A 27,136-nucleotide genomic window follows, 5' to 3' on the forward strand; every position below is an offset into this window, starting at 1 on the left:
CCAATCTGTATAACATGACTATCTGCATGAAAGGCAGTTCTCCAGACTCCTTTCATAGTCACTGGAGAGGAGCACACACTTTTGAGCCATGATTCATCCACACTGAGTTGGACATCTAAAAATACATTGGACAAACTGCCCTAAAAGTGCCTGTTCCTCTCCATTGTTTCTGCTGAGCTCAAACAATGAGCACTTACAGGGGTATTGCTCCCGTGGCTGTTTAGTGTCAGGAGAGCTGAATCTCGGCCACAGTGTCTCATGTCCCAGCAGAGAGCATCCAGGAGGGCTCTGAGTGTCCTCATTTCCACCAGACTCGGTGTTGGTTGTGCAGCGTAAGGTATTTGGCTGTACCTGAGGCTGAGGAGCAGACAGCAATGTCCAGTTTAAATCCACCCTCCTCTCCTGGTCAGTCCCTGGACTCAGATAAGCTTCAGGCTGGACCTGACAATCTGCTATAAATAAGAGGCCGAAGGGGATTTGCAGAGTGGCGTTTTCAAGGTCGCACATCAGGTTAGTGGCAGAGGTGGAAGCAATGAGGACGCTGGGCTCCCAGGGGTGTGCTTCTTCCCCTGCCTGAGCTCCTCGCAGCTGCCTTGCAATCTGCTGCACTCCCGGGGGCGAAACTGGCGCTGGCTCTCCGTGGTGGACAGCACCCGGTAGGTACTCACTTCCTTTGGCTGGAAACCTTTTGCAAAGTTACGTAGGCTCATCCCTCTTTCCCTGTCCTTTCCCTTGCAAAAATCCATCGTTCAGGCACGATGCTGAATTATTGTGCATCCACGAGGCTGCTGTGGGTGACTGTGCATGGGCTCTCAGGCACAAGCAGCTAAACCTTGGGGTAGATGTGCAACAGTTCAGTCTTCTTGTGGCCCAGGAGAGCACCTGTGGTGATTCCCTGGTGGTTGAGTGATGTGTGGAAACTCTTTAAACAGACACATCCCACACTGTGCAATAGATAAATCTAAATAGATAAATCTACAAAACCTCAGGGGGTTTTGTAGCCATCCAGGGAGCCACACCCTGGTCACCTCTGAGGTGTTGATGCCACCATTGTGTTATTTAGCAGTCTGGAGAAGAAATCACCAGCTCTTGTAGCAAAAGCCTCTCTGTGCTGGTAAACCAGGTAGGCTAAGGATAAAATTCCTCCTGTGTGGAGAACTAGTTCACAGAAGAAAGACTTCTTTTGCTAAATGAGCTAAATGTCGAGGGAGAGACTTTGCTGAAGAAATTTGCTTGTGTAGCTGAGATACGAAGCACAGGCAGGTACTGAGTGTTAAATGGATCCTGTGCACGTCTGAATCTAGACAAATACCAGAGCATTCTCCTATCTTTCTTGATGCATGAGAAAGAATATGATAGCCATGAAATAGAAAGAACTTACTGTCTGAGCCAGGATTTGAGTCCTAAAGTTCTTCTTAGGGGGTCTGTGGGTGAGCTCCAGGAGGTGAAACACATTGCAATTTGATCCCAGAGAGAACAACTGGGGAGAGGGAAAGAGCAAATTATTAAATAAGAGCTGGGAGAAAAGCCAGTCTCCAAAAATAAACTTTGAAGATCAATTCCAGGTATTTCCTGGCATTGTCATCCTGCTTCATCAACTGCTCAGACTGTAACAAGCAGTTTCACAGCAGGCTGACAGGTTTAGGGTTATTTGGTGGGTTTTCTTGGTTTTTTTAAAAGAAAAAGAGTGTATGATAAACTGTTTGCAGTGTTGTTTCTTATGCAAAACTGGGTGGAATGTTGGTGATGAAATACCCCTGGGATGGAGAAAGCAGAGCTTGTTATTGTAGGAGGGAATCAAGAGCAGGGCTGGCTTCATTTTGGAGAAGTGAAGAGTCTGGATTTTCTTCCCAATTACATGTCCAGGTCGCCTCAGGAGTTCCTGAGGGGGTGGAAGTGGTTATCTGTGCAGTTTAGTGTGAGCAAACACTGTTCCTGCAGAGCAGTTGTGCCTTCCTGGTGCTGTAGGTAGCCTTGGAATGGCCTTACAGATAATGTTGGTGAGTGAAGGCATCACCTTTGCAAAGCTCAGAGGTGACTCCGAGCGTGTTTCTTCTTGCAAAAATTCTGCAAGAAGCCAGTCCAGGAGTTCACTGTACCGAAAGCCGGTGTGTGGATTGTGAGGAAATTGAAGCATATCCTGTTCCAAGGGCTTGTTTTGGTGATCACACACCATCTCCCTGCTGGGGTTTCGTTCTGGACAGTGACTCTGAGAGGTGTGTCCCTAAAAACTGTGCAGAAATGCCTCGGTGGGCTGGAGTTGGCTCGGGCTGGGGTTGGCTCATGTCTTACCTCACCTGCTTGGCCTTGGCCGTGCTGCCTGGCCTCAGACAGGATGGTGTGGCAGCTCTGCTTACACAACACAGGCTCTGCTGCTTGACTGGACTTGTCTGTAAGAAACTTTTGTGTCAGTAGTGCTGGTGCCTTTCAGCGAGGGAGATGCACGGGGTTCACGGGCATCTGTCCTGGTTTGCCTGCGTTGTAAGAAATCCTGATTCTCAAAGAAAGCAGCCTGGACATCCCGTGATTCAGACTTGGATGGGAAGACTCTTGTCACCCTGAGTGTGCAGAAGTGGAATGCATGATATAAGTAAGACATTCTTTAATCTGGGCTATTTCTAATTTGGAGTACTTGGCTTTGCAATTGCACCTGTATTTTATTTTTATATTTTGTATAGCGAGAACAGTTTGTTCTAGCAGGTTACTGTGCAACACCAAGTTCTTCCTCTTGGGTTGTCTATGAGCCCTTTGGCTGTTTGGTCCTCTCTGGCATCAGCACTGACGGGAATAACAGTGTTTGGCCTGGTTTTCACTGCTCACAAAAAGTTACTCTACAGGCTTAAAAGATGCTATAAATCAGAGATTTAGGTTTGTGGTTTTCTTTTCCCTTTCCCCTAAAGCAGCTAATTCTTTAAAAGCAAAGAGAAAGATGTTTTGTCTAAAGTGGTAAAGGAAAGTACTTTTCTTAGTGGAGAAGGTCCTGCACTGTCAGTGTGTGAGATGCCACCGTCAAGGAGCCCCTTTCATATGTGCAGAACCAGCACAGGCATGCAAACGTGCACGCTGTGCTTGTAGAAAGGCTACTCTGCCCACAGACCTTGAAGTATGTGGGACAGAAGGCCTAAAACAAACAAACAAGACCCTGAACTAGCACTTTGAAGGGAATTTTCAGATGGAAGAATTAAAGGGATGTGAAAAACTCATTTTTTGGGGAGGCAGCCCCTCCAAGTCAGAGGAGAGGTGTGCTGGAGAAGAGTAGTAGTTTGCATTGCTGTAGCCTTGATTGGACATGCTTGAGAGAGAAGCTGATGAATTCACAGCTGCCAGGCTAGGACCTATCATTTAAATTGTAATTTACCCTACAAATTTGGCAAGCTTCATTTGCCAGTTGCTTGACAAATCTCGCTTTTGTGTTTTCCTCCTGCCTGCGTAAAACAGCGAGCACTGCTGGAGAGAGCTACTTGCAGTAGATTGCTTTTCTCTGCTATATTTAGTGATCACAACAAGTTTGTGATCTTTGCAGGAATACTGCCAAAGCAGATAGGTTTAGCTTGAGACATGCCCTTTCTCTTTTGGCTCCCAAATCCATGGTGCAGTTCACTTTCCTCCCCTTTCCCGGCACTGACAGTGGCTCTGTCTGTGAGGTCTGTTGTGCAAACATTGCTCTGCTGCTTCCAGGGATTCTGCTCAGTCAGAGCAAGTCCCTGCTTTAGTGGAAACTCCTGCGTTCAGATTGCCACTATCCGTAGTGGCTTTCTCTTTTCCTAACTTCCTGAAAGAGCAGATTATTGCTCTTCAGGAAGGTCTTTCTGAACAGTCTTAGGATTTGATTCAGAAACTCCAGGCCTTTTATTGCTTAGGCAAGCTTCACTCAACAGAATAATGTGTTTGTTAACCATCTGACTGTTGCCTTTATTTGGTGAAAAAGGGAATTGGGAAGAGAGTGGGGAGGAAACATTTGTGTTCTTCAAAGGCAGAATATTACTAGGAGCCTGTTTCTCATTAATATCATACCATTAATGCCAAGCAGGTATTTTAAATACCTTTGCCATGTAAAGCGGATCCAGCGTGCCTGTGAGTCTGAAACACTTGTAAATAACTCGACTTGTTGCAACGCTTCCTGCTTGGTTAGCGTGGGCAGCGTTGTCCAGTTTGTTCTGATCAGGCGTGAGAGCTAAAACTCTCTCTGATTGCAGGCGATTCCGGCCCCCTTCCCTTCCCCACTGTACAGTCTGACTCGGGGCCAGGAAGCCCGAGGAGGGGCTGTGACGAGCTGTGTGCGGCTCTGGCGCTGGGAACTGCGCAGCTAAAGGTCAGAGGTCTGTCTGTGCCCTGCGGCGCCAGCACTGCCCGGCCACGCTGCGGCCTTTCCCCTTTCCAGAGAATGCAGAGCGTGGCTACTCCGTGCTGTGCCTGGCTACAGCCTGAGCCTGAGCCCAGCTAGCCGGGGCAAGCGGCCAGGTAGGGCTGTCTGTCGCGGGAAAAGGGAGGAAGGCTTGTAGGAGTGAAATGACAGCGATTGTCGTCTTGCTGCCTGCTTTCCTGGTTAACCCGGCACGTAGGAGGAGGCTGTGTTTGTGCACTGGATGCAATTCCCAGGTACAGGGATCTGGAGCCAGCCTGTGTTTGTCATGCTGTTTTTGTGATAACCTTTCCCCGCAGCCCCGTTATCTGCGGGAAGTGGCCTTGGGGCTGCTCTGGCTGGCGGGGGAGTGCCAGACCAACCCCTGCTCTGGAAAAGCTTTTCCATTCTGGCCTCATGGCAACACACCGTTCAAATGACATGGTTTTGTGAACATAATTGGAGGCTTCTGGGCATTGCACAGGTAGTTTTGGGCTGGGGTGTGCTCATGGGCTTTGTGTTTTGGAGATTGAATTGTCGCCCAAGCCCTTGACGTTGATGGAGCCATGAAGTCACCATGGTGTTTTTGGCTTCCTGCATAGCAGTGGACCTTGGGGTGATTGAGGTGTATGGCATTAGCCTCCTGAGCCTCCAGGCATTCAGCACTCCTCTTTTGTACCTTAACAACTGTGATTTTAAGTCCTGAGCAGTTCTTGTGTTCATTAACAACATGGAAAATCTTGGAAACCAGTTGAAAACTGAATTGTTTCTGCAGTTTTAGTCAGTGTGCTTTGGCACTGCCTTCCCACTTGGGAACAGATATGTGAGATAGGCTCTTATTCTGAGGCAAGTAATTGCATCGTGCACCTTCATGGGTCAACCTTTGTGACTGTGTGAACAAGGCTTAGCTCTGTTAATAAAAGCATTTCTCTGTGGATGTGTTAACATCAGCAGGGAGTTAGTGCAGTTTTCAAACTGTATCAGGATGACCAATATATTATCACCCCCCCAAAAGAGAAAAGGTCAAAAAAGACACTTTGCTAACTGTGTTTTTAAATTGATTAACTCAATAAGAAGATCCATTGTGCTCCTGCAACAGGAAGTGTTACTGATGCGTAAATCAAAGACAAACCAGCAACATTTGCTGGCCTTAAAAATGGTGTGTCTTTTGTATACTCATATGCTTGTCCTGGCTGGTTTTCAAAAACTATAAATAGATCACTGGGAAGTCCCTGAATAACAAAAATGTACTGCTGCTGCTTGTCATAAATAAACTCGTAAGACCTGCCTTGGTCTTGCAGTTCTTCTTCTTTGGAGGAGTCCTTACTTGTCCAGTTGGTTCCAGAGCATCGTGTCACGAGACAAAACTATTTCTGTGGCAGTGGGGTGCAGCTTCATGTCCACCTCTGAAGCTCCTGAAGATCTCACGTTCTCTGGGCTTCGTGTCTTGTAGATCTATCTAATGCTCTCTTGGCTTGCTTCTACTTGAGCAGAGTTGTTCAGTCTTTTCCAAGCTTTTCTCTTTTTGATTCCTTCATCTCCAGCTACTGATAGCATAGGAATACCCATGGCCAGACTTGTTTCAACTTCATCCCAGGCAGTGCAGAGTCTCTCTGATGCCACATACACTAATACCACTTACTGAAAGACTGGCTGATACCCATCTGACTGTTACTGGGTGTTATGTAGGATCAGGAGGCTATAGCCTCTTTTCTGTATCACCTTCAAAGGGATGGAAACCTGATGGAAACACTTTTCTTCCTCCAGGGAAGCACAGAGAATATGTCATTATTGGATACTGGATGATGACAAATAATTTTTTCTGCCAGACATAGATAAGTTGTCAGTTCCTCAACTGGGGAAGTCAGGGTAGATCTGTCAATGGTGCTGTCCTGATTTTTGCCTCCTGAGGATCTGGGTTTGAAGGGAAGGGGATCAGCATGTTTGCTGTGTGATCACATTCCAGCTGGGAATGTGATACAGTCTGAGATGGCCCAGAAGAGTGATGTTGGCAAGCTCTTCAAATGTGGAAGGGATGACCTTCAGTTTGGAGTAGGATCTTAAAAAAAAGTGTTTAATTACAAAGTTGATAGAAAATGTATCCTTTAAACAGACCTTTCTCCCCACCACTGGGCGAAAATATGGTGGAACCATTGTAAGTGAAGTGTTGAGAAAGCAGGACCCTCAAACTGAAGTGCTGTGTGAACTTCTCAGGCTTTACAGAGGTGTGAGTACATCAGAAGTGATGGGAAAAGAAAATATTATAAAAGAGTGAAAACCAAACCAATGTAACGTAAGGGATTTCCTGTGATAATTATTTAGGTCTTGGGGTCATGATTTGGATGCCAATAATTTGCCTTTAGGGAGGCTCTGACAAACTTACAGAAAGAGAGCTTACCAAAAGAAGGTGGCTCAGTAGCGCATTGCAAGGCTCAAGACTCGCACCTCTGAATGTTGCTTCTTCTTTCTGAATATAAAATAAACAGCGATCTTTGTTAATAGCCAAAAAGGAAAGTGTCTTCATTTGGTCAGCATTGTGGAGCTCTACTTCCTTTGGATTGGTTCACCAAAGATAAAAATCTGCCGTTTCTGTTCATGACGTTGCCTTGGCTCAGTGCACGAGTAATAATAATCTGTTGCTAGGAACAGACTTCAGTTTACATGGAGAGGCCTCTATGGAGGGCAGGTCTTTGAGTCCCTGAGTGGGTCATAAATAATCAGTGGCACTTCAAAGGAGGAAAAGTAAAAACAAGCGGTTGGAGATGCCATGAAAAGATGTCTGCAATTCCTATTGCAACACCAGTGGAAAGCATGTAGCCAACATAATTGGGCCAGTATGGGGCATGGATCTGCAAAGGCAAAACCAATGAAGCAGGGATTCACTAACAGTGGGTTATAATATTCACCTACCTCTAGCTGGGCTTGTTTGCAAGGTGTCTGCTGCTTTCAGCTTTGAGAAGTGCAAAACTGAGCTAATTTCATGGCAAATGATTTTTCAAGATTGGCTCCTGGGCAGGGCTGTGTGAGGGTACATCTGTGCAGGGACATGCACAGTTCTCTGTGAACTCTGGGGCTAAAAAAGCTCTTACCTGGGACAGTGTGGAAATTATTACACTGACTAGTTTACCTTGCTTCCTAAATACTGTGCACAGCTGCTTTGTAGAGGCAGCTTTAAACTAATTAATGGAATACCCATTTCCTGTTTTAGGTGTAGTTACATGGATTGTTTTGTGAAGATGGCAGTGGTTTAACCGTAAGGAGTGTGCTGTGTAACTGCTGGGTTTTCCATGCGATGAAATCTCACCAGCTGCGGTACTTGGAACAGCTGAAAGCCAGGGTTTGCAAACCACCCTGATCTGAACTAATGTTAAGGCTGTGAAATCCTCTCTAATGAATCCTCTAAATCCATCTGAAACTTTTTTCCCCCCTTTCTTCTGAGACAACAATGTCCTTACAAAGACCCTGCTTAAGGAGAGCATCTCTTAGGTCTCATTAGGACTTAAGCCTCACTGGAGACAAGGTATTTAAATCAGTGTTGTCTATTCTTATGATAATGGAATGCAAAGCCTGGCTATGATTATTTCCAGGTTAGTTCCTTGAGATTCGCAGTCTGCTACTTGCTCTTAGGTTTCTCTCTTATCAGTGTGCCTATGTGTGTATGTTAATGCCCAGGATTTTCTGCAATCTGCTAGCTAATATCAGCTGAATTTGGTAGAGGAAGGGAAATTACAGTAGAAGTGATTTGAAACAACTATGCTGGTGTAATTTCCACCAATGTTTTTAGGTGCCTGTTGTGGAAATAGCTGGAGAGGTATGGGAAGAAGGGTTTGAGTCTGAGGAGTGCCCTTATCATGGGGAAAGCTCTGTTGGTGGTTGAACCATTGAGCTGCAGATTGAGCCCGGGTGGCCAAGAATTTACCCCTTTGGAGAACACCATGGAAAGCCTTCTTCTCAAGGAGGACACTGCTGATGCTGGTGCAGTTCACATGAAGTTAATCCACAGGAAATTAATCCATTGGAAATAAGGTCCCACTGTGCCCGGAACTGTCTCTTTGACTCTGTGATACCTCACAGGTTATCCCAAGGTATAAGCAGTTAATGCTTTCCTACATTAATGCTAGACTCTCCAGAGAGAGGGAAAGACAAGGTCATTCCCTTTGGTTTTATCCCCACTGAAAAGTGTGATTTGAAAGCATTTGAGTTATTTTCAACATTGTGGGTATATATTTCCTACTTGTCCGGTGTTTCATGGAGGGGAAGGGATTGGTTCAGCTCTGCAGTTCATTGAGTTGTTATGAAACAAAATAACTGACTTAAATATGAAGTAGAAGAGATGATCCTTCCTACTGCCTATGAAAACCATTGCTGGTTGGTTTCAGACTCTTCAGAGCTTGATGGTTTTAGACTCTTCAGAGGCTGCAATGATATAGTTACAGTTGATAATGCTGTATTCGAATGAAATTTGGGGCAGGGAGGAGGACAAAGTGAGTAGCATATTGTCCCTGTATAATCCCTTCTCAGACAATCTGTGCCTTGTACCTTTTAAAGAAGACTAATCCTTGCAGGTGTGTCCTCCAAGAGTGTGTTTGTGTCTCCCCTTCAAAGCACCTGTGGAGTCTTCTGTTGGGGCGGGGCAGAACGCATCTGCTGTGTTGGATGGTGAATTGAGGGTTTGAGGGACATGAAAGCTTTAGCATAAATTTACCTGGTATTAGCTGTGTGTCTTCATAGCCTGCACTGTTGTGGATTTGTTGAGTGGATGTCTGTGTTTAAAGAAAAAAGTTTAAAATTTCCCATCCTTTTGGGACAGAGGCCACAAATTGACTTTAAAATAAAATAAGAGCATGTGCTTTTCTTCATTTATATGTGTTCTGTGATCATGTGCTGTAATTTATGTTAATTAATAAATTAAGTAACTTAATTAAAGTTTATTCATCCTTTAGAGCTTAATATACTTTCTGCTTTGAAATCCTGGAAGTTTTATTAGCTTTAACTACTTTGTTGGTTAGAGATCTGAACTGAGATTGGGGTCCCACCACATGAAGTGCAGTGCAAGGACATAAAAAGAGACACTATGTGTTGTTGCTGTAACTGGCAAGGATTGGGGACAGAGGAGGAACAGTCACAGAAAGGTTAAAAATATATTTTGTGTTGTTTATGAAATGTCCATCAGAGTTGTTCATGGCTCTTGCATACTTTCCTGTTACTATAATGGAATTTTAATGCCAAATCCTGCTCCCTTTCTCTGGACTGTGGTCCCAGTGACTCTGGCATCAGGCAAGTTAGTTGAAAATAAATTGGCTCTGCCCAGGTCATCATCTCAAATGTGGATGCTTTGAAGTTGAACAGATCTGTATTGTTTCCACTGTTAGGGAGTTTGCTTACATACTTCCCACTTGGGTCATTTGTCATCACCTTCAAGGTGGTGGTCAAAAAACCAAATTCAAGACTTAGTATTACCCAAAAGATATTAAGGCCACCTAGCATTTTTCATTTTCAGACTTTGGGTTTGGATTGCTTAATCTTGAGAGAAAAAGAAGGGAGTTTCCCAGGAAAGATTGCATTGCCTTGGGCATAGGCAGCAATAGCTGTGAGCACTGGATTCTTGCTCAGCCCTTGCCCATCCTCAGTTTGTGTAACAGCCCAGTATTTATCATAGAATTATAGAATTCCAAGTTGGAAGGGACATCAAGGACCATGTGGTCCAATATTTTGTGCTAAAAGCATGGTCCAGACAAGATGGCACATCATCCTGCCCTGTCAAATCGTAGCAGTGCCAGTGTTGTGGAATCCACCACTTCCCCAGGGAGATTAATCAAATGAGTGATTGTTCTGCAAAAAGTTTTCCTCTTGTGTCTAATCAAAATCTCCCTAGCAGTAACTTGTACCCACTACCCCTTGTCTTTCCCATGTGACTCCATGTAAAAAGGGAGTCTCCATCCTCTCTGGGCACCCTTCAAATACTGGAACATGGTAATAAGGTCTCTCAGCCTTCTTTTCTCAAGGCTCAGCAAACCCAGCTTTCTCAGCCATTTCCCCACACAGGCCTCCCAGTCTTTTGGTCATCTTTGTGCTCTTCTTTCTCCAGCCTGTCCACATAATACTTTGTACAGTGTGGTCCCAAACTGCACCCAGTATTCCAGGTGTCCTGACAAGTGCTGAGCACAGTGGGATAATGACTTCTCTGTCTCTGCTGGTGATGCCCCTGTTTGTGCTGCCCAGCATTTTGTTGGCTGTCTTGGCTAATTTAGTTATCTTCTGATTGCCATCCTAACCTCAAGGCTTGGCTTGTTTATATCATCGTGTTCTTGTGCCATCCAAAGATCAAATTAGTTCTTTCCCTCCTATTTGTGCTTGCTAAGCTAGCCAAACTCTTGTAAAATATGTCTTTCTTTGTTTATCCAGATAGGTCTGACTTTACCTGCCCCAGCTAAACTCCCCTTTCTTGCATCTGGTGCCCTGAGTTGCAGTTTTAAGTTGGTGATGTGCAGAAGTGCAGCACGGTCACTGCAGCAGTTGGAATCAGTGCTTCAGCCTTACGAGCTAGTATCTATTTCTCTGGAAATCCAGAGACTTTTCTTGTTGTCTTTTTTCTCTCTGTCTGGCCTTTGCTTGTGATCAGTAAAGTGATGTCCCATGGCAGGGGGGTTGGACTGATGGTCCCTTCCAGCCCAAAGCACGCTGTGATTCTAAATGTGGGAATAACCCCATGTCTCATGTAGGTGCTGTAAGTGTGAATTGATTGATGTTTGTGAGGTGTTCAGATGCCGGGCTGGTGAGTGTCATAGAAAATCTTGTGGGGGTTTCAATAATCCTGTCACCAGAGCAGCTCTTGGATAAAGCACAAGGACACACATTGTTCAGGGTGAGGAAAGTAAAATATTGAAGAGCTCTTTGTGAAATGCATGTTCTCCTTCCTGCTCAGTGAAGGAGACAGAGTGAGGAGAAATAGTATGGAGTGGGATAAACAAAGGCTGCCTCATGATTCATGTGCACAAGGGAATGGATGTAAGAATTTCTCTGGCATTCCTTAATGTTGTATTTCCTGACTCATCTATTCACGCCCTTTATTTTGACATATACTTGGTGGATGAGTTATTAATACATGGTGTGGAAATCCTAGAGCTTCTGGTAAAAAGGTTACAGTTGTGTAGGTAACAAAGCTTGTTTAAGAGTGAGCCCTTCTTTAATTTTCAGCTTAATTTCTTTAACTTCTGGGTTCTTGATAAAAATAAGTCTCTATCTTAAGCATCCAGTTCTTCCTACAGTGGCAAATTGAACAATACAGCTACTGCAGAACCAGGAACACTTGTAGTTTTTTAAGGAAGATAGAGCATATTGTTTTCTAAAGTTACCTTAGAGATAGAGGAGGTGTCCAGGGAGAGGAAAATGGAGGAGTTGGAAAAGAAACTCCTTCATGGGGATTGAGGAGTAACAAAGGTACCAGACAGTACCAGAGCAGTTGTGTTGATTCTCTTATGATAACTGCTGCTTTTTCATTTCAGCTTAATCTTTGCAGATTCTTCCTGAATTCTGCAACAATTATCCAGGCAGGAAGGGAGATCTGAAAGGTACAAGGATTAAAAAAAATGAAGTTTGGCAGCTACCAGTCTGCAGAAGGCACTGCGAGCTTTTGTCACCTTGGCTTTCTCAAATAAAGGAATGGTGTTTGAATTTTCCTGATCCTGGTGCTTTTGTTTTCATGGTGAGATCCACTGGGATCCCTGGTTTGTATTGTGGAGTGCTGCTGGCCACTGCTAGAAGAGAGTCAAAGGACCAAAGCTTGGGTTCCTGCAGTAGGAACAGTCACTTTATTCTGTATAAGCTAAGGAAACAGCTGACCAAGGGAAGAAAACCCAAAACAAAATGCATATCTTGGTGCCACATCATCACTGAGCATCATCAATTCTTATAAAACTGTACTGATTTTCTTCTTTTTTAATAGCATTTCAGTTCGGAAGTTGATTAAAGAATCTCCATAGAATTCAATATGGCATCACAGCAATCATCTGCATCAACAGAGGAGCAGGCTTCCTCTGAAATAGATGATCTCCATCTAACGCTGCAAGGTAAGTCATTGAAGCTTTTTGTGCCTTTTTAATTGAGATTTTTGTCAAAAATCTGTGGCTGTGTGTACAAGTTGAAAGGAATTCTGAACAACCTGTTTAAACTTGTGTTCTGGTGAGTGTAGTTAGTTCATGTCTGTGCTTCTTTGCAGATGTTTCTATGTTTCATGAGAGAGGTTTCAGCAGGGAAATGAAAGATAAGCTCTTGTAGTACTTTCCCGTGATATTTTCAGATCAGTTGCCTTTTTTGGTACCGATGTGCTCACTGGTTCTTATGCTTTGTTACTCAGAATACATGTTCTTGTAAACTGTTCTGGAAGGAACCACCAGCATGAAAACAGGCCAGTTCATTAGTTTCCTTGTTTTCAGCTTGCTGACAATTAAGTGATTGCATTGAGCTGTCTTAATGAAGCTATTGACTAGAGTACTATTTTATTCTATTTTATTTGGTTTTCTGTTCTTACTGCTATGTCCCCTGCAAGTTTTGTGGCTTCTAAACAAATTTCTTATGGGTCAGAATCTTTCATCTTTACTTGTCACGAGTTATAATTCCTTAAGGAAGCACTCACTAGCTGATTTTTACTTGTTTCAGTTTAATGGCATCTACCTGGACAGTTAAATGATGATGAGTGCATCTGACCTGGCCTGTCAGAACTTTCAGATTTTCCTTACTCACATGTTGAATTTCCTTCTATAAGAATTTTCTGTGAAGGTTGACTTTGCTCTGAACATATTTATGGAGGCTATCAAGGAGTCTAGTCCAGGCAGCAGGACTAGCCCTGCTGAAAAGCTTGGTTTTGATGTGTTTAGACTAAGCCTGGTTATTCTAGAATGGATGGGCTAACTTGTGTTTCCACAGAGCTATTTCCTTTTAACTCCCTTGCAATGAAATTTCTATGGTTTCTTGGTTGAAAGCAAATATGTTGAAAACAGATGGTGCAAAAGAATATTCTGCCAAGTTGCTTCTGTGATCCATATTTGCACTAATACTGTCGTTGAAGCAATGTGTTTTGACGAGTGAGGGTTAATAGTGGTCCAAAGCCGAGCATCTTTAATGGTGAATTTTCTTCCGTTTTGCTTCAGTATTGCATTTTCAGGAGAACAAGCAAAAACTTGTAGCAGACAGGAGCTAGTCTGACTTTTGCACCAAGCACAGCTTGTCAGACACACATTTGTTGTGCCAGTCAAACAGCCTTGGGTAGAAAGGCTGAGGTGGCTGTTGTTGTGAAACAGATTTGGAAAACACTCTAGCTTTAAGGCAGATTTAAAGTTACATGCCATTTTAGGACAGAGTTTTACTTTCAAATTATTTTTTTTTTCTGGAAAGTCAGATTGGTGTTTGTGTTGAATAACAATTGAGCTTTTTGGTCTATCTCATTGAAGGAGCCCTGCTTAGTAAAATTGAAATGACTGTATTTCTTTGCTGTAATAAATGGAGCTCTCAGATTATGCTGAAATGAGCACACTGCAAATCTTGTGCCCAAGCTGCCTGTGCCTGGCTGTTGTAAAACATCCGGAGACATCCCGTAGAAGTGACATGAGCAATTTTTTGTAATGATTGAAGACACAACAAATGGTACTGACACGTTTTGTGTAAGAGCTGTGGCGCTGCAGCGTCTGCTCAGGGTCAAACAAGGAAATGGCAATACAGCTGTGAGGAAGCACCAAAGACACGCTCCCTGATATGACATGTAGGGACCATTAGCAGCTCTGCTCACAGATCTGTGGTAGCAAAGGTCAAATAAGAAGAATAGGGTCACTCAAGGAAACAGGTTTTTCCATTAACAGGAATCTCAAGATGAGATTTGCGAAGCAGCCAGTGACATTGATTGCTTTAAATCTTGAGGCCCACCTGGGGAAGTGTTAGAGAAATTTCAGATTCAAGGAATAGCTGCTTATAACTATCAGAAAAGCAGCTTACATTTTGTGTGACTGCAGATGGATGTAGAACTTGTTACGATCTCCTTTTTCAAATTGCTGGGATATAGCTTCAAAGAATATGTCCAGCATTGCATAATACACAGCATAATGGGAGACATGCATAAATGGTGCACAAGGAAAAAGCAAGAGTGAGATCTAGTCTGGATGTAGTCTAGATATATTTTGATCTACTTTTCAGTTCTTTGTGATCCAGTCTTCCATTATTCCTGAAAGGCATCCCGTGGGGATAGAGCACTTGTCCAGTCTTGTCAATTAGGGCAAGATCAACTTAATGTGTCAATTGGTTTGGTCATATAATTTTGTGACGTTTATGCCTAAAAATGTAACAAAATCATTAGCTTTATTTGTTTTTCCTTCCCGGCCATGCATAGGTATGTTATTTTAGGTACGTTTGACTGTTATTTAAGTTACAGACTTCTGCAAGGATAGCACTTTTGGGAAGAAAAAGAAGGAAAAAAGAGGGAAAGAACAATCTCCTTTAGGTAATTAGTGAAGAGTTTACTACTTAGTAGCTCTAATTATTATAGAATTCCTATTAATTTATGGCTAGTTGGTTAGTAGTGTAAAAGCTTATTAGTGGGTATTTTGGTAGAAGAGTGTTTGAGGGTGAACACTGATTTTCCTTAAAAGCGTTTGGCTTAGAAGATGCCATAAAGGCATTCACTGGAAAATAGGTAAAAATGTAACTTTGTCCTCAGTACATCTTTCTTGTCAGCCGATTACTTTAAGGAGACTTAATGGAGCTTGAAAAACATGAAGAAAATAGGTGAAGAAATGAAAGCAGTATGTTTTCTAATGCCCCCATCTCCAGGCATTTTCAAATGGTAAAGCTAGTCACAAAATCATGAGGCTGAAGTAAAGAGCTGCAAGAATATAAACCCTTATATATGGATCTTTTCAGAGTTATGTATTGCGCTTTAACCTTTACCAGTTTTCAGGCTGATATCCAGATGAGAGTAATAGTTACCCCTTCCCTCCCTGCCAAGAAAGTGGAAATTGCTATGAAAATGCATGATGTCAGGAATTGGGCAGGCTTCTTTTATTTTCTTTTTCTCCTTCCCTCTGTCCCAGATGTTACAATTAATCAGATTAAGGTCGGCATTATCTGTGTCCTTTCCTTCAGCACCTCTCTGCTTCTTCCCAGTTTTCTGATGCAGCACAACTTACAGCAGCTGCAGGATTGCTTTGTGTCCTTGCACAGCTATGTAAAAGTGCAGGTGAAAAGCCTGGAGCTGGACCTATTACAGTTATGACCAGTGGGGGAATACTTAAGGAAAGGGTTTCTCCTGCCAGGCGATCTGCAAACATCTTGGTGAACAGAGGATGCTTGACAGGGAGATGCTCCATTGCACTACGGACCATCTTTGAAACCTGAAGTCAGTTTTGGTGTAGGATGGAGCAGGCAGGAGCTCAGGGCTTGGCTGGCAATGAGCATGGGAGGAATAAAGCAGGATCCCTGTTGTATGTCTCCTCCTCCCGTGTCTCCCTCCCATCACTGCGTTATGGGCTGGCCCCAGAAGAGAGGTCCAGCCTGCTGCTCATCCTTCTGTGAATTGAAGAGGCACAGTCAACATCCAAAATTGCCTTTAGCTACTTCAGATGAGGAGGCATGTCACCTCCTTGGTAAGAGAAGGGCCTCCTGGCAGTGCTTTGGGAGCAGTTGGAGATGGAATCATGCTTTGCTGCTGAGCAGGAGTGCAGGATTGCGGCGAGGGGAATGCGTGGCTGCTCGCGGATGGGTGGCTGCAGCAGGAACTCTGCAGGGTTTGTGGCACTCTAGAGCGGGATTATTTTTTGCTTTTGGAACACAAATCTCTTTAACTGTGGGAGGATTCAACCTCTGTTTTCTGTCCCATGCACAAATCTTTCCCCTGTCTTCCCTAGGATAGCAAACAGACCCTGTGTGTGGCACTTCCCACCAAGCCTGTGCAGAACTGTTTTCCCTTTTCTTTTCATGCTTGCTGAGCTAATTCAAACACAAGAGAGTGTTTTAGCTCTTGGAGTTTGGGGTATGTACTTACTCTTTCACTGTTTAATTAACTGCAGGGGTCCTAATTTTTGGCTCCACTTATTAATGTGCATGTGTGTTACTCTTTATAACTGTAACCCAAAGGATGATAATATAGGAATGTGATTGCTAAAACTGAAGAGAGTTTTTGAACAAAACTGTTTTTAAAGAGAGTTTAGTGATAAAAATGAATGATACTATTTTCATGCAGTTATGTCTAATGCTTTATGAATGATTTCTCTTCAAGTGAAATTGAAAATAGGGAGATGTGTATGGATAGGTTTTGTTGTGCAGCTTGTAGTAGATTGTACTCATCTGAGTAAAGGGAGATTTCGAGATCCTCTTAATTCATCCAGAGGTCAGGGAGATTAATAATTCTTACCCAGCTTTTTTTTTTGTTTTAATTGTATGTCTCATCTGATGGGTCCACTTGCTTATTACAGCTACACTTTTTTTTTCTTTAACTAGAACGATTAAAAAAAGCCCATTAAATGTTTATTACGATTTTACAAGGGTGACTTTTACAAATTGAAAAGCTCCCATAGGAGCTGCACAGAAATTTATTCCTGGTTTATGCTGCCCGGGTGAGGGAACTACAGTTCCCCATACTGCACAGCTTCGTGGCATGTGACAGGGCTGATGGCACTGGAGAGGCAACTGGCACGTGACACTGCCTTGAAAACATTCAGTCATGGGTATTTTTGTCTGCTTCACATGCCTAATGTAAAAAACAGATTGGATAGTTGCATAAAAGTGTTCCCTGCTAGGTAAATTTCAATTTGTTAAAGGCATTACCTGGTGCATAACTGGTTAAAAACTGGCATTAAAATGCCAAAGGAGTGGATGGCTCCTGAGGCACCTGTAAAGGGCACTGGAGGCCACTAGAGTCAGATCCCTGCTTCACTGTGGATGTTCTTTAAAATGTTAGAAAAGCCACTTAAGTGTTTATCTTGAAAAGTATGTTTATATCTAAATGATGTGACTTGGTACCTTGAAGAATTTAGTCTGCAGCCTGCCTATGCCCCTGAGCACTAAACATCACGTTGTGGTGGCAGTAAAGACAGTGGTGATGCAGAGCAGGGCTGCTCCAGCATCCTGACAACAAGAACAGCAAAAGGGTTTAAGAAAACCAAGAGGGCAAAGCCTGGTGTGAGCACACTTCCTGAGTTAGCAGCACTTTCGGTAAATTGGACAATTTGCTTTCAAAAGGAAAAGGAGGTTGAAAGGAGTAGTGTAGAAAAGTTTCCACTTGCTTCACTGATGTGGTAGTAGTGATTTAGTTAATATTTATACAATATTTGGATTTGAAAAGACCCATACCTGCTTGTAGAGGTATTTTCTTCATCTTCATTGGGCTTTGGGTAAACTTCTCAATCTTGACAAAAAATTCTGTGTTTATTTTTAATTGCTTAACACCATGTTGCTGAACATAAATGCTGGAAATAAGTCTTTTCCCTGCTTTCCTGTCTGCAGAATATGAAACTGTTGCTGGGTGGAAGGGAAGGGACTGTACAGAGGGCTTGGTGGTTAATTGCTCACTCTCTCCCTGGATTGGCAAGTATTTAATTGTTCTTCTGATGGTTCCAGTCATTTAAAGAATGTACTTGCTTGGTGTATTAGTTCATACCAGCAGTGCTGTCTTGAAGAAGCTCTCCCTGTTATCCCTGCTACCCATCCTTTGGTTCATTTTGCTGGGGAATCAGGGAGTGTGGAAATGGTTGTTTGGAATGAAACTGAAGAAGAGAAGGTGCTGTGGCTGTCTGTGGGCACTGGGGCTAGAGTTAGCCCAACACAACGTTTGTCCCTGCACATGTGGTGGATACACTGCATTATGAACACCAGCTCTCTTGATCTGTTCCTGATGAGCTCCCTGCACGCTGCTGTAGACATAGCCTCAGCTGACCTCAGTGAAAGGAAGATATAAAAATATCATACACAAGAGGTAATTCCTCCTGGTGAAGCAGAGATGAGGCAGGCTTGTGCTCATTAATTTAAAGTGATTGCTTAAAATTATTTTTTAAAAAGAAGTCTTACAGTTGTAAATTGTTCACTAGCAGTGATATGCAAGTCCTTGTGATAGAAGAAATCCTCTTTGCTGTTTGGTGACAGGGTTTGATGAGTGTGGAAGGACAGGCTACATCTGTTCTGCAATTATTTGCTTCCCCCAGCTCCCTGCCGAAGGAGGAGATGGTTCTTTCCTTGGAGCTGCCATTCCCCCACCTCAGGAAGGGAGGCACGAAAGGCAGCAGGGAAGAGGAGACCAATTTTAAGTCTTTTTTTTTCCTGCATCAGTTAAAGGAGGGCTGAGAGCAAAACAGTGGCTGGCAGTGCTGCTGCTCTCCTCTCCCTCCTGGGAGAGTTCGGCACTCACGTGGTCCCTGCCATGTCCCTGTGTTCCTAATGATCAGCCTGGTTTGTAGCACTTGTTGGTAGCTCATTACTGAATAAAACAGTCATTGTCCAGCAGTGTGTATTGATTTTTAGCTATCCTACGTGACACGTTGCTTGTACGTGTTATTCCTTCCTGAAGAGTTGTTAACACAGGGTGAAATATGATAGATTTTGGGTATTTTCAGATTCCCAGGTTCTTATTCTGTTCTCTCAGATCCACTTTTTAGCTTAGTGAGTTTTGACCCAAAGTAAAGAGAATGATCAGGGTTTGGGTTTTTTTTATAGCTTTTTTATTCTAGGTCAGTGACATTTTGAAAACTAGGGCAAGGTCAGTTAGAGTGCTACAAAAAGGCCTAACAAAGAATCCATTCACCTTCATAAAAATAAAAATCCGTATTAATTAACCACGTGGTAGAGATAAGAATTGGAGAGCTTGATTAAATCATTAGCGCCTCTGAGCAGCAGCAGTGTCAGAGGGGAGCTGGGAGGGAAAACACAGCCTGAAAATTGCAATCCAACCTCCTGCCACGGTGCCAGGAGCACATCTGTACTGAGTGTGTGTGGGGTGGCCTGCGTGGAAACACTGACTGCTTCACTACAAGCTGGGGGAATGCTGGCAAGCATGGAGTTCTGTTACTAGTTCAGGGGGAGATTCTATTATTATTATTTGTTTGGGTAAGAAAATAAGGCACATTGCAGCTGAGGCAGCAGCTGCTTGGAAGGCAGCCCAGTGGGTTGTGTTAGGTAGCTTGTGGAGGGTTTAAGATGCTTTTAGGTGTGTGCAGTGGAATAACCACCTTGTACTTTCACCAGGTGAGACATTTTCCTGAGAGCTGCCCACGTGAATCAACACTTGCAGTATCTGGCCCCTATTGCATAATGGAGCATGTTAATATGGCTGTTAACCAAAACAAGGCCAAGTGTCTCATCCTAACCATCTGTAACCAACCCCAAATGCAAGTTCTTCAAATCAGCAGCAGCAGTGTGTGTTTGGCAAGAGCTGCAGCTGCAGGAGTCACTGGCGTCAGGCAGAGTAGTCAATATTTGCTCTCTATCCCTTTTCAAGTGCTAGCGCTGCCAGCCTTGCCTGCCTGATAAAATTGAGCGCAGCTACTCAATAATTACTCGTTGAGTAATTGGAATGGCTCCCACATGGTGTTCAGCTGAAGGGTGTGGCTGGCTCCTGTGCTAACATGAAGCCAGTATCCCTATGCTATTTTTGTCCTCCTTGTGAGCATTGCAGCGTTGTTGGGGCTGTGTGGCATGTTTGTGCTTAACTTTGTTTTCCGACAAGACCTGATTTTGTCCTGTCGCTTTTGTCCGTGCCTTTAAGATTGCACTTATCTTACCGTTTGAGGGCAATCTTTGTGGTGCTTAGAAAGAATCCTAAAACGATCCAGCAAGCAGGGGAAGCCAATTGCTTCATGCTCTGGCAGGATGGTGGTGTTGCAGATTAGAGGAGGGCTGTTGAAAGACGCCTTCACTACAGGATGCAAAGCAGTGCTCAAGCACGTAACATGAATGTTTTTATTGCTGCTCACCCGCCCAGTGAGGCAGAAGGCAGCCTATGGGGTGAGGAGCAGGAGCCAGGGTTATCCTCAAGTGAATTTCTGTGTTTCATGAGCTGATGAAGCTCTGCAGCAACTCCTTTGGGCTGTCTTGGATCATGAAAAGACCCCATGACTGGGGTTTGTGTTTGCAGATTCCAAGAGTGTAGTAAAGTGTGGGACGTTTTCCTGTGAGTGGCATTTTCATTTTCATGGGCAGAACAGTCAACTTTTTTTTTTTTCCCCCCCAAGGGCTTGGTATTTTTGGTATCCTTCATCCTGCCCAGCCTACCAAAACATGCATATCTATTGCTGAGAAGTATTGCACTTGCCTTACAGTGTCAAACCTTCAATTAATCTTTTGAGCAAGAACACACTTTGAGAGGCAGAAGAGATGGTCTATTCCCACCCTGTCTCCCAGATTTGTTTCTCCATGCAAGCTTATTCTGGGAAGCCAGCCCCAATGCTTGCAGTCAAGGCTGCTATGGAAAGGGTGTTAAAAAGGAGTTTGTATTCAGGCTGGCTCTCATGAGCCTTTGGGATGGCTGCTGGTGGCAGATGCGATCCCATCATCTCAGGGGCCAGCACCTCTGTCACCTCAGATCTGTGTACAGACATCCAGCCCCTAAGGATGTAGGGTTTTGTGGTGTGGCTTGGACATGGAGTGTTTTTTTGGGAGGGAACATGGGCTGGGCAGTGAGGTGATAACACTGCCCCTGGCAGGGCTGGGTCTGGGGAGCTGGTCTGGTCCAGCTCTGCTGCTTACCCTCTGCTTCAGCTTCTGGGGGAACTGGACTTTTCTCCATCTCTGCTGCCCACAGGCAGGTGTGAGAAACAGTCTAAATACTCTGGTTTTTAAAACATGGGCTTAACCAGCTCCCTGTCCCCCTGCACAGCTGCTGGTAGTTGCTCACTGTGTGGCACCATGAGGGCCCCTGGTGCAGAGCTGGATCTCTGTGTCACTGGGTCATGCTTTGAGTCCCATTTCACTGTTTTTTGCTGCAGCACAAGTTCAAGCACTTCCTTCTTCCTCTTGCCGGTATTAAGACCATGGGTGCTCCTTTTTGGCTGGATTAATTGTCTGTACACCCCAGGGAGGGCCCACCAGTGGAAAGGATGCTGTTAGAGGGTGTATTTCCCCATGACAGCCTCATAACTCTCTCCAGCCCTTCACTTAGCAAAGATTTCTCATTGTGTGGCTTCACCTACAGATGTGCATTTATCCCCTAACTCCAGCCTGCATCCAACTTAATGGATTTTGGCTTTTCCTGAATTTCACGATGTGTCTTGTACTGATGATGGCCCTGAGTCCTTGAAGGAACATTTACAAATGAACAGAGCAGTTGTAGACAGATTTCTCTGTAGAATAATGTGTTCATCCCGCTCTTTGTATTTGCTGATCTTCTGAGAAAACCTTCATTAGTTATTCTCTTCATCCTGTAGGTTATGCTTGATGGTTGTAGAGGTCTTTGCAGTATCAACTCTGCAAGCAAGAAAATATCAGCTGTAAAACAAGAGTTGAGAAAAACTGATATTAAATAGTAACTTAATACCTGGAAGAACAGACCTTGGGTTTGAGGTGGATGCTATGTGTCTTTTTGAGAAAGAGGAATAAAACCTGATCATTTTTTCCATTAACTTTCTTTTCTTTTTTGTTTTTATTTCCTAGTCCAGCGAGAGTTTACACAGAAGAAAACCTTCACTAGTTGGATAAATTCAATATTGGCAAAGGTAAATAGGGGATTCTTTAGCAAAGACATGCCTTTTGCCTTTCTGATTCAGATATGCTGCTTAGAGATTAAATTTTTTAGGAATAAACCAAATTACTACACCTTTTTTTTAGGCACTGGATGTAAAAAGTAGCCCCGAGAAGCATTTGTTTAGTTACAGCAGCACTGTATTGGGGCTTGTCCAAGGACATTTGTATGAGGTGGTTTGTGTGTAGATACCACACTTCCTTACTCATGTGGTAAAACTTGTGGTGGATTGAGGCACATGTCTCAGGGTTTTATGAGTTTCTGAGTTTACAACTGGTTTTACTGTGATTAGGTAAGTGTCATTCTATTATGCAATCCAAGAACATAAGTTTAATGAAATGACCTGCATGACTGGTAAGTATTAAGACAAACCACACAGTAGTGTAGGTGCTATTTAAGCATTCAGAAAACAGCTCCTGCAGCATGTGCTGGGGCTCTGACTTGCTCAGGTAAAAAAAAAAAAAAAAAATCCTGTTTTGTTCTCTCCTTGAGCAGAAGCTGCTGAACTTATCATAAGTTTGTGTTGTGTGGGGGAAAAGAAGTTTAGTTATGCAGCTCTGTGCTCAAATTTGTACTTAATATTAAGATCTCAAAATACGAATTAACTGCCATGTTTAGCTTTCCGTTTCTTTAATTTTTTTTTCTTTCGCCACAGACCTCCTTGAAAAATATGAATGCTTGGAAGTGAGGCCTAAAATTACCCTTATAAAACACAGAGGCAGGACAAAGGGGAATAAGATGCAAACAAAGTAATGGATTCGAAGAAACAGGATGTGGGTGTTTAGATGCAGGATTTTTATTGCAGCTTAATGAAAAAAAATAAAGGATGCTAAATATTATTTAACAGCAGAGTAATCTGTGATGTTTTGTAGTGTGTTGAATTCAAAATGACAAAAGATTGAAATTTATCTTGCAGCATACCCCTCCTTATGTTGTCTCAGACCTGTATACAGACATACAGCAAGGACATTTGCTTCTGGATCTGTTGGAAGTGCTTTCAGGTCAACATCTGGTAAGACAGAGTAATAAAAATATTACCTCAGTCCTTTGTCAAGTCCAGCAAAGATTTCTGGATATGCTTAACTGCAACCATATGAATCATCCCTCTGGAGTCACAGAGTTAGTTTCAAGTGACTTATTTTTATACCATTGAGTCTGAAACACATAGAAGTAAGTTGATCCAAAGTAATTTATGAATCTTTGCAGGACTTCCCTTATCAAAATATAGAATAAAATTAATTCTTATGGTTGAAGATATAACCTGGTTTTTTTTTTTTGCTTTGCAGCCACGGGAAAAAGGATTTAATACTTTCCAGTGTAGAAGTAATATAGAAAATGCTTTGACATTTTTAAAGAGCAGATCAGTGAGTATTAATGTCAAAATTCACAACTAAAGCCAGTTTAGCTGGTGGAACATTTTCTTTGTTAACAATGATCCCTTTTTTTTCCTCCTTAGCTGAAGCTCATAAATATTCATGTAGCTGACATTATCGAAGGAAAACCTTCCATTGTGCTTGGCCTAATCTGGACCATTATATTTCATTTCCATGTAAGTATTTCAGCGATGTAAGAGAGATTTAGTAGAGGGGAAAAGCACAAAAAATGTGTTGGCTTATGTCATTGCCAAATGAGATGAATTAGTGCAAAGCAAAAGATAATTTTCTGACATGTGGAAGTGACAGGTCAAGGAGGAGATGCACCAGTGCAATGATGAACAGTATCTAGCTGCAAATGGTAGGAAGGAATGATACTGAGATTTGTTTTTTGAAGTAACCAGTTAAAAAATAGGCTAAATTTTGCTTGTCTAAGGTCTGTAATGATTAAGCTCCAAAAAGAGCAGATAGTGTGAAGTGGCTCATCCATCTCCCTCAGAGGCAGCCCCACTCCTCCCTGTTGACTGTGCTTACAACGTTCAGTTCTTGTATTTTTTTTTTCAGTACCAGTGCCTGAAATAACACGAAGGTGTCATAGTCATGTTTTTTATACAATAAGAGTGTGCATCTTGTGTGGCATGAGGTTATGGGGAGGTGTGAAAGCACAGGGCCTCAATGTAATCATGTTGTAGGGCTGCAGAGGATGCTGGAGCCAAACTGGCTTCTAGGGAGAGCCCAGCAGTGAATTAACATCGGTGTACTGGGATGAACTGGTGGCTGGGGCTCAGGAGAGCACTAAGAAGCAAAGTTTTCCAACAGCATCGAGCCCATGTTTTTCATGGTAGAGGTACTTTGATGCCAAATACTCTTGTGCTGCACAAGGCCTGTGCACTTACCTTTGTACCTAAACCGAGCATCTCTAACCCAGTGGAGATCTCTGAGGCCTATCAAGTAGGTTTTCCTGCACCCTGAGTGAGCAGGCAAACTCTGAGCATGCCTTATGGGGCACTCTTAACAGCAGAAAACAGAGCTGCCATGGGCTACTGTCACTGGTTAGAGTAGAAATTGAATCAGAAGGTCCCTTGATGTCATTGCTGGTACCCACAGTGCAACACAGAGGTCTTTGGGTAAATATATCCTGCCAAAAAATTGCCTAAAGATGGGAATTCAGCATGAAATAGTTCAGATTGTGCAGATAAAAAAGCTTGATTTGATATGGGGGGGACAGGAAAGCTACTGTTACAGCTGTGATTGAGTCCTGTCTAATTCTCTGTGGTGTTCTGCCGCTGATGCCTTGGTAATCTTTCACTGAAGCCTCAATAAGTCTCCCATCTCCTCTGATAGATTGAAGAACTGGCCAGGACACTTGCCTGTACTTACAATCAGCCTTCACTGGATTGTTCAAGTGCTGTTGACTCCTCTCCAAAGGCAAGCAGATCAGCTAAAAAAAGTGCTAAAATTAAGGAACGGTGGAAGATGTCTGCTACAAAGGCTCTTTTGCTGTGGGCAAAAGAACAGTGTTCGCTGTAAGTTCCATCCAAGACTTACAATTAGCATGCTACACTTTGTATTACTGCTTTCCTCTAAATGTGGTGGTATTTTCCCCTGTTTTTTAACATTACTTCGTGAAAGCTTAGCAGAAAATCCTTTAAATTTCACTTGTGGTTACCAGTACTTTTAGCATCAATCAGCCCTAAATGTTTTGATGTGAGCCCTTTAAATATGATAAAGCGAAGTTCATCTTACTAATTAAGTACAACAGTGTAATCTGAGCTGTTTGGCTTTTCTTTTTTAGGGGCTTCTGTGTGATAAGCATAGTGGAATGTTTACATGATTTGCGTGTTTTAATCCTCATGGCTGGCACTGATTAACAAAGTTTCAAGGATTTTCTTAATTTTTTTTTTTTAATGGAAAATGTAGGATTTCTGTGATTCCCACAACTCATACTTTTCTGTCAAAACACTGTGTGATCCCCAAGAAGGATCCTGATCCTGGTGATCCTAGTCCCTAATTCTAACAAGATGTATCCAAATGCTTGATGTACAGATAGCACTGCTGCTTTCTGTGGGGGTGTTCACAGCACACAATCTAGAGGAGATAGAGATATTTACATTTTCTTCGAGGGCTGCTGCTTCACTCCAGGATCTTTCAAATATGCTTTACAGTAATGTCAGCTCTTTCTCCACAGCTCTTTGGTTGTTTTATGTTCTAATAAAATCCTACTAATATTCCATGTTATTAGTGGGAGATAAAGGCCTTCATCAGCACATCAGACACTTTCTGCCAGTAGAATGGCACTGAGGTTTGCCTTGTAGCTGTGTTTTATCACAAGAAGATTAATTGGCACATCAAAAACAGCTCTTTGTCCATGTAATTTTCCTCCTTCTTTGCCTGTTTTTCAGCAATATTGCTGTCTGGTTTGCAGTATCATTTCTGCACTGTCGTTATGTTGAATTATTTTGTTGCCGGTGAATCCTATCGTTTTTGGTAAAGGAACAAATCTTGTAAGACTTGGCCCACTGTTTTGTGATTAAATTTGGACACCTGAAACCCCACATCTTTTCCATGCTGTAACATACTCATAACATAAAGGCTGCTTTTGGAAAGTTGTCCCAGAAGTCACTGTGACCTCCATGACTGGGCACCTCCCAGCACTCTTCAGGCTGTGAACATTAATAAAAGATGATTCAAAGACACTAAGCTAATTAAGAGAAAAAGAAATACTTTCTCCTGCACTAATACATCACTTTCAAGATTTGGATTTTCTAAAATGCCAGTTCTTGGTGTCCTTGCAGACAATTACATGTTCTGCAGTGCTTTTCTTGTTGCTTTTCCACTCTACAGAATGCATAGATGTTGAGCACAAAGGTGATATTAGAAAGGATTTGGATCAGCAAAGTTTTATCTTCAGAATGCAGTAGAAGACAAAAAGAAATAGAGTCATGTTGTAAAACTAGTGTAAAAATATGTAATTGTAGCGATTGGTAGTGCTGGCTGTGTTGTTGTCTGACTTGTGCAGATGTTCATAGGCAAGGTTCTTTTGGATTTGGTTCATACTCCATTTTACTGAATTTATATTCTGTTTCTAAATTTGTGCTTACAGCCTGTTTCTTTAGATGGCCTAACATTTTGTTTCCACTCATTTCTGGGACAGGCATGGCTCTGTCAGTGTCACTGATTTCAAGTCCAGCTGGCGAAGTGGACTGGCTTTTTTAGCCATTATCCAAACCTTGAGGCCAGGTCTGGTTGACCTGGAGAAGGCAAAAGCCAGAAGCAATAAAGAAAACCTGAAAGAGGCTTTCAGAATTGCAGAACTGGAGCTGAATATCCCACGGCTTCTGGAGCCTGAAGGTAAATGATCAGCTTTTTAAAAATCTTGGTTATTAGGAGTGAGATTAAGATCATCCCTAAGACTGTGCTTAAGTTTGAAATGGAACACTGATGTTTGCTGTGATGCTCAGACCTGAGGTTCTTTATTTTATAACATCAGCTGTACTTAGGGACTGTAGAATTTTTGAATTGGCAGCAATTGCAGGAGCAATATGCAGAAGAAAGGATATGAAACCTTCCTGTTCATGGGAGAAACTTTTTCATTAGTTAATCACGTTCTATTAAAATATTCCCAAGGAAAAAAATGCTCATTACATATTAATTTCTGTCAATGGCATGTTAAGCGAGCTGTTGCAAAATAAACATGTTTATGGTAATGTG

The 27,136-nt window shown here is 42.8% G+C and overlaps 1 protein-coding gene across 4 annotated transcripts in view; it reads left to right on the forward strand.

Moving 5' to 3' along the window:
• Nucleotides 1-27,136, forward strand: part of SYNE2 (spectrin repeat containing nuclear envelope protein 2) — a 175,739-nt gene that overhangs the window by 5,382 nt on the left and 143,221 nt on the right. For 3 of the 4 annotated variants that reach the window (XM_039553082.1, XM_039553080.1, XM_039553081.1), the window contains exons 2-8: nt 12,288-12,411; nt 21,965-22,026; nt 22,969-23,064; nt 23,339-23,416; nt 23,509-23,601; nt 24,770-24,951; nt 26,580-26,776. In XM_039553082.1, the coding sequence (XP_039409016.1) occupies nt 12,333-12,411; nt 21,965-22,026; nt 22,969-23,064; nt 23,339-23,416; nt 23,509-23,601; nt 24,770-24,951; nt 26,580-26,776 (787 nt within the window). In that variant the 5' untranslated portion in view covers nt 12,288-12,332. Of the gene's footprint in view, nt 1-519; nt 657-12,287; nt 12,412-21,964; nt 22,027-22,968; nt 23,065-23,338; nt 23,417-23,508; nt 23,602-24,769; nt 24,952-26,579; nt 26,777-27,136 lie in introns of those variants that run through there. The other variant, XM_019280252.3, reaches the window with a different exon arrangement.

The sequence above is a fragment of the Corvus cornix genome, chromosome 5 (genome assembly GCF_000738735.6).
Source record: "Corvus cornix cornix isolate S_Up_H32 chromosome 5, ASM73873v5, whole genome shotgun sequence".
NCBI lineage: Eukaryota > Metazoa > Chordata > Aves > Passeriformes > Corvidae > Corvus > Corvus cornix.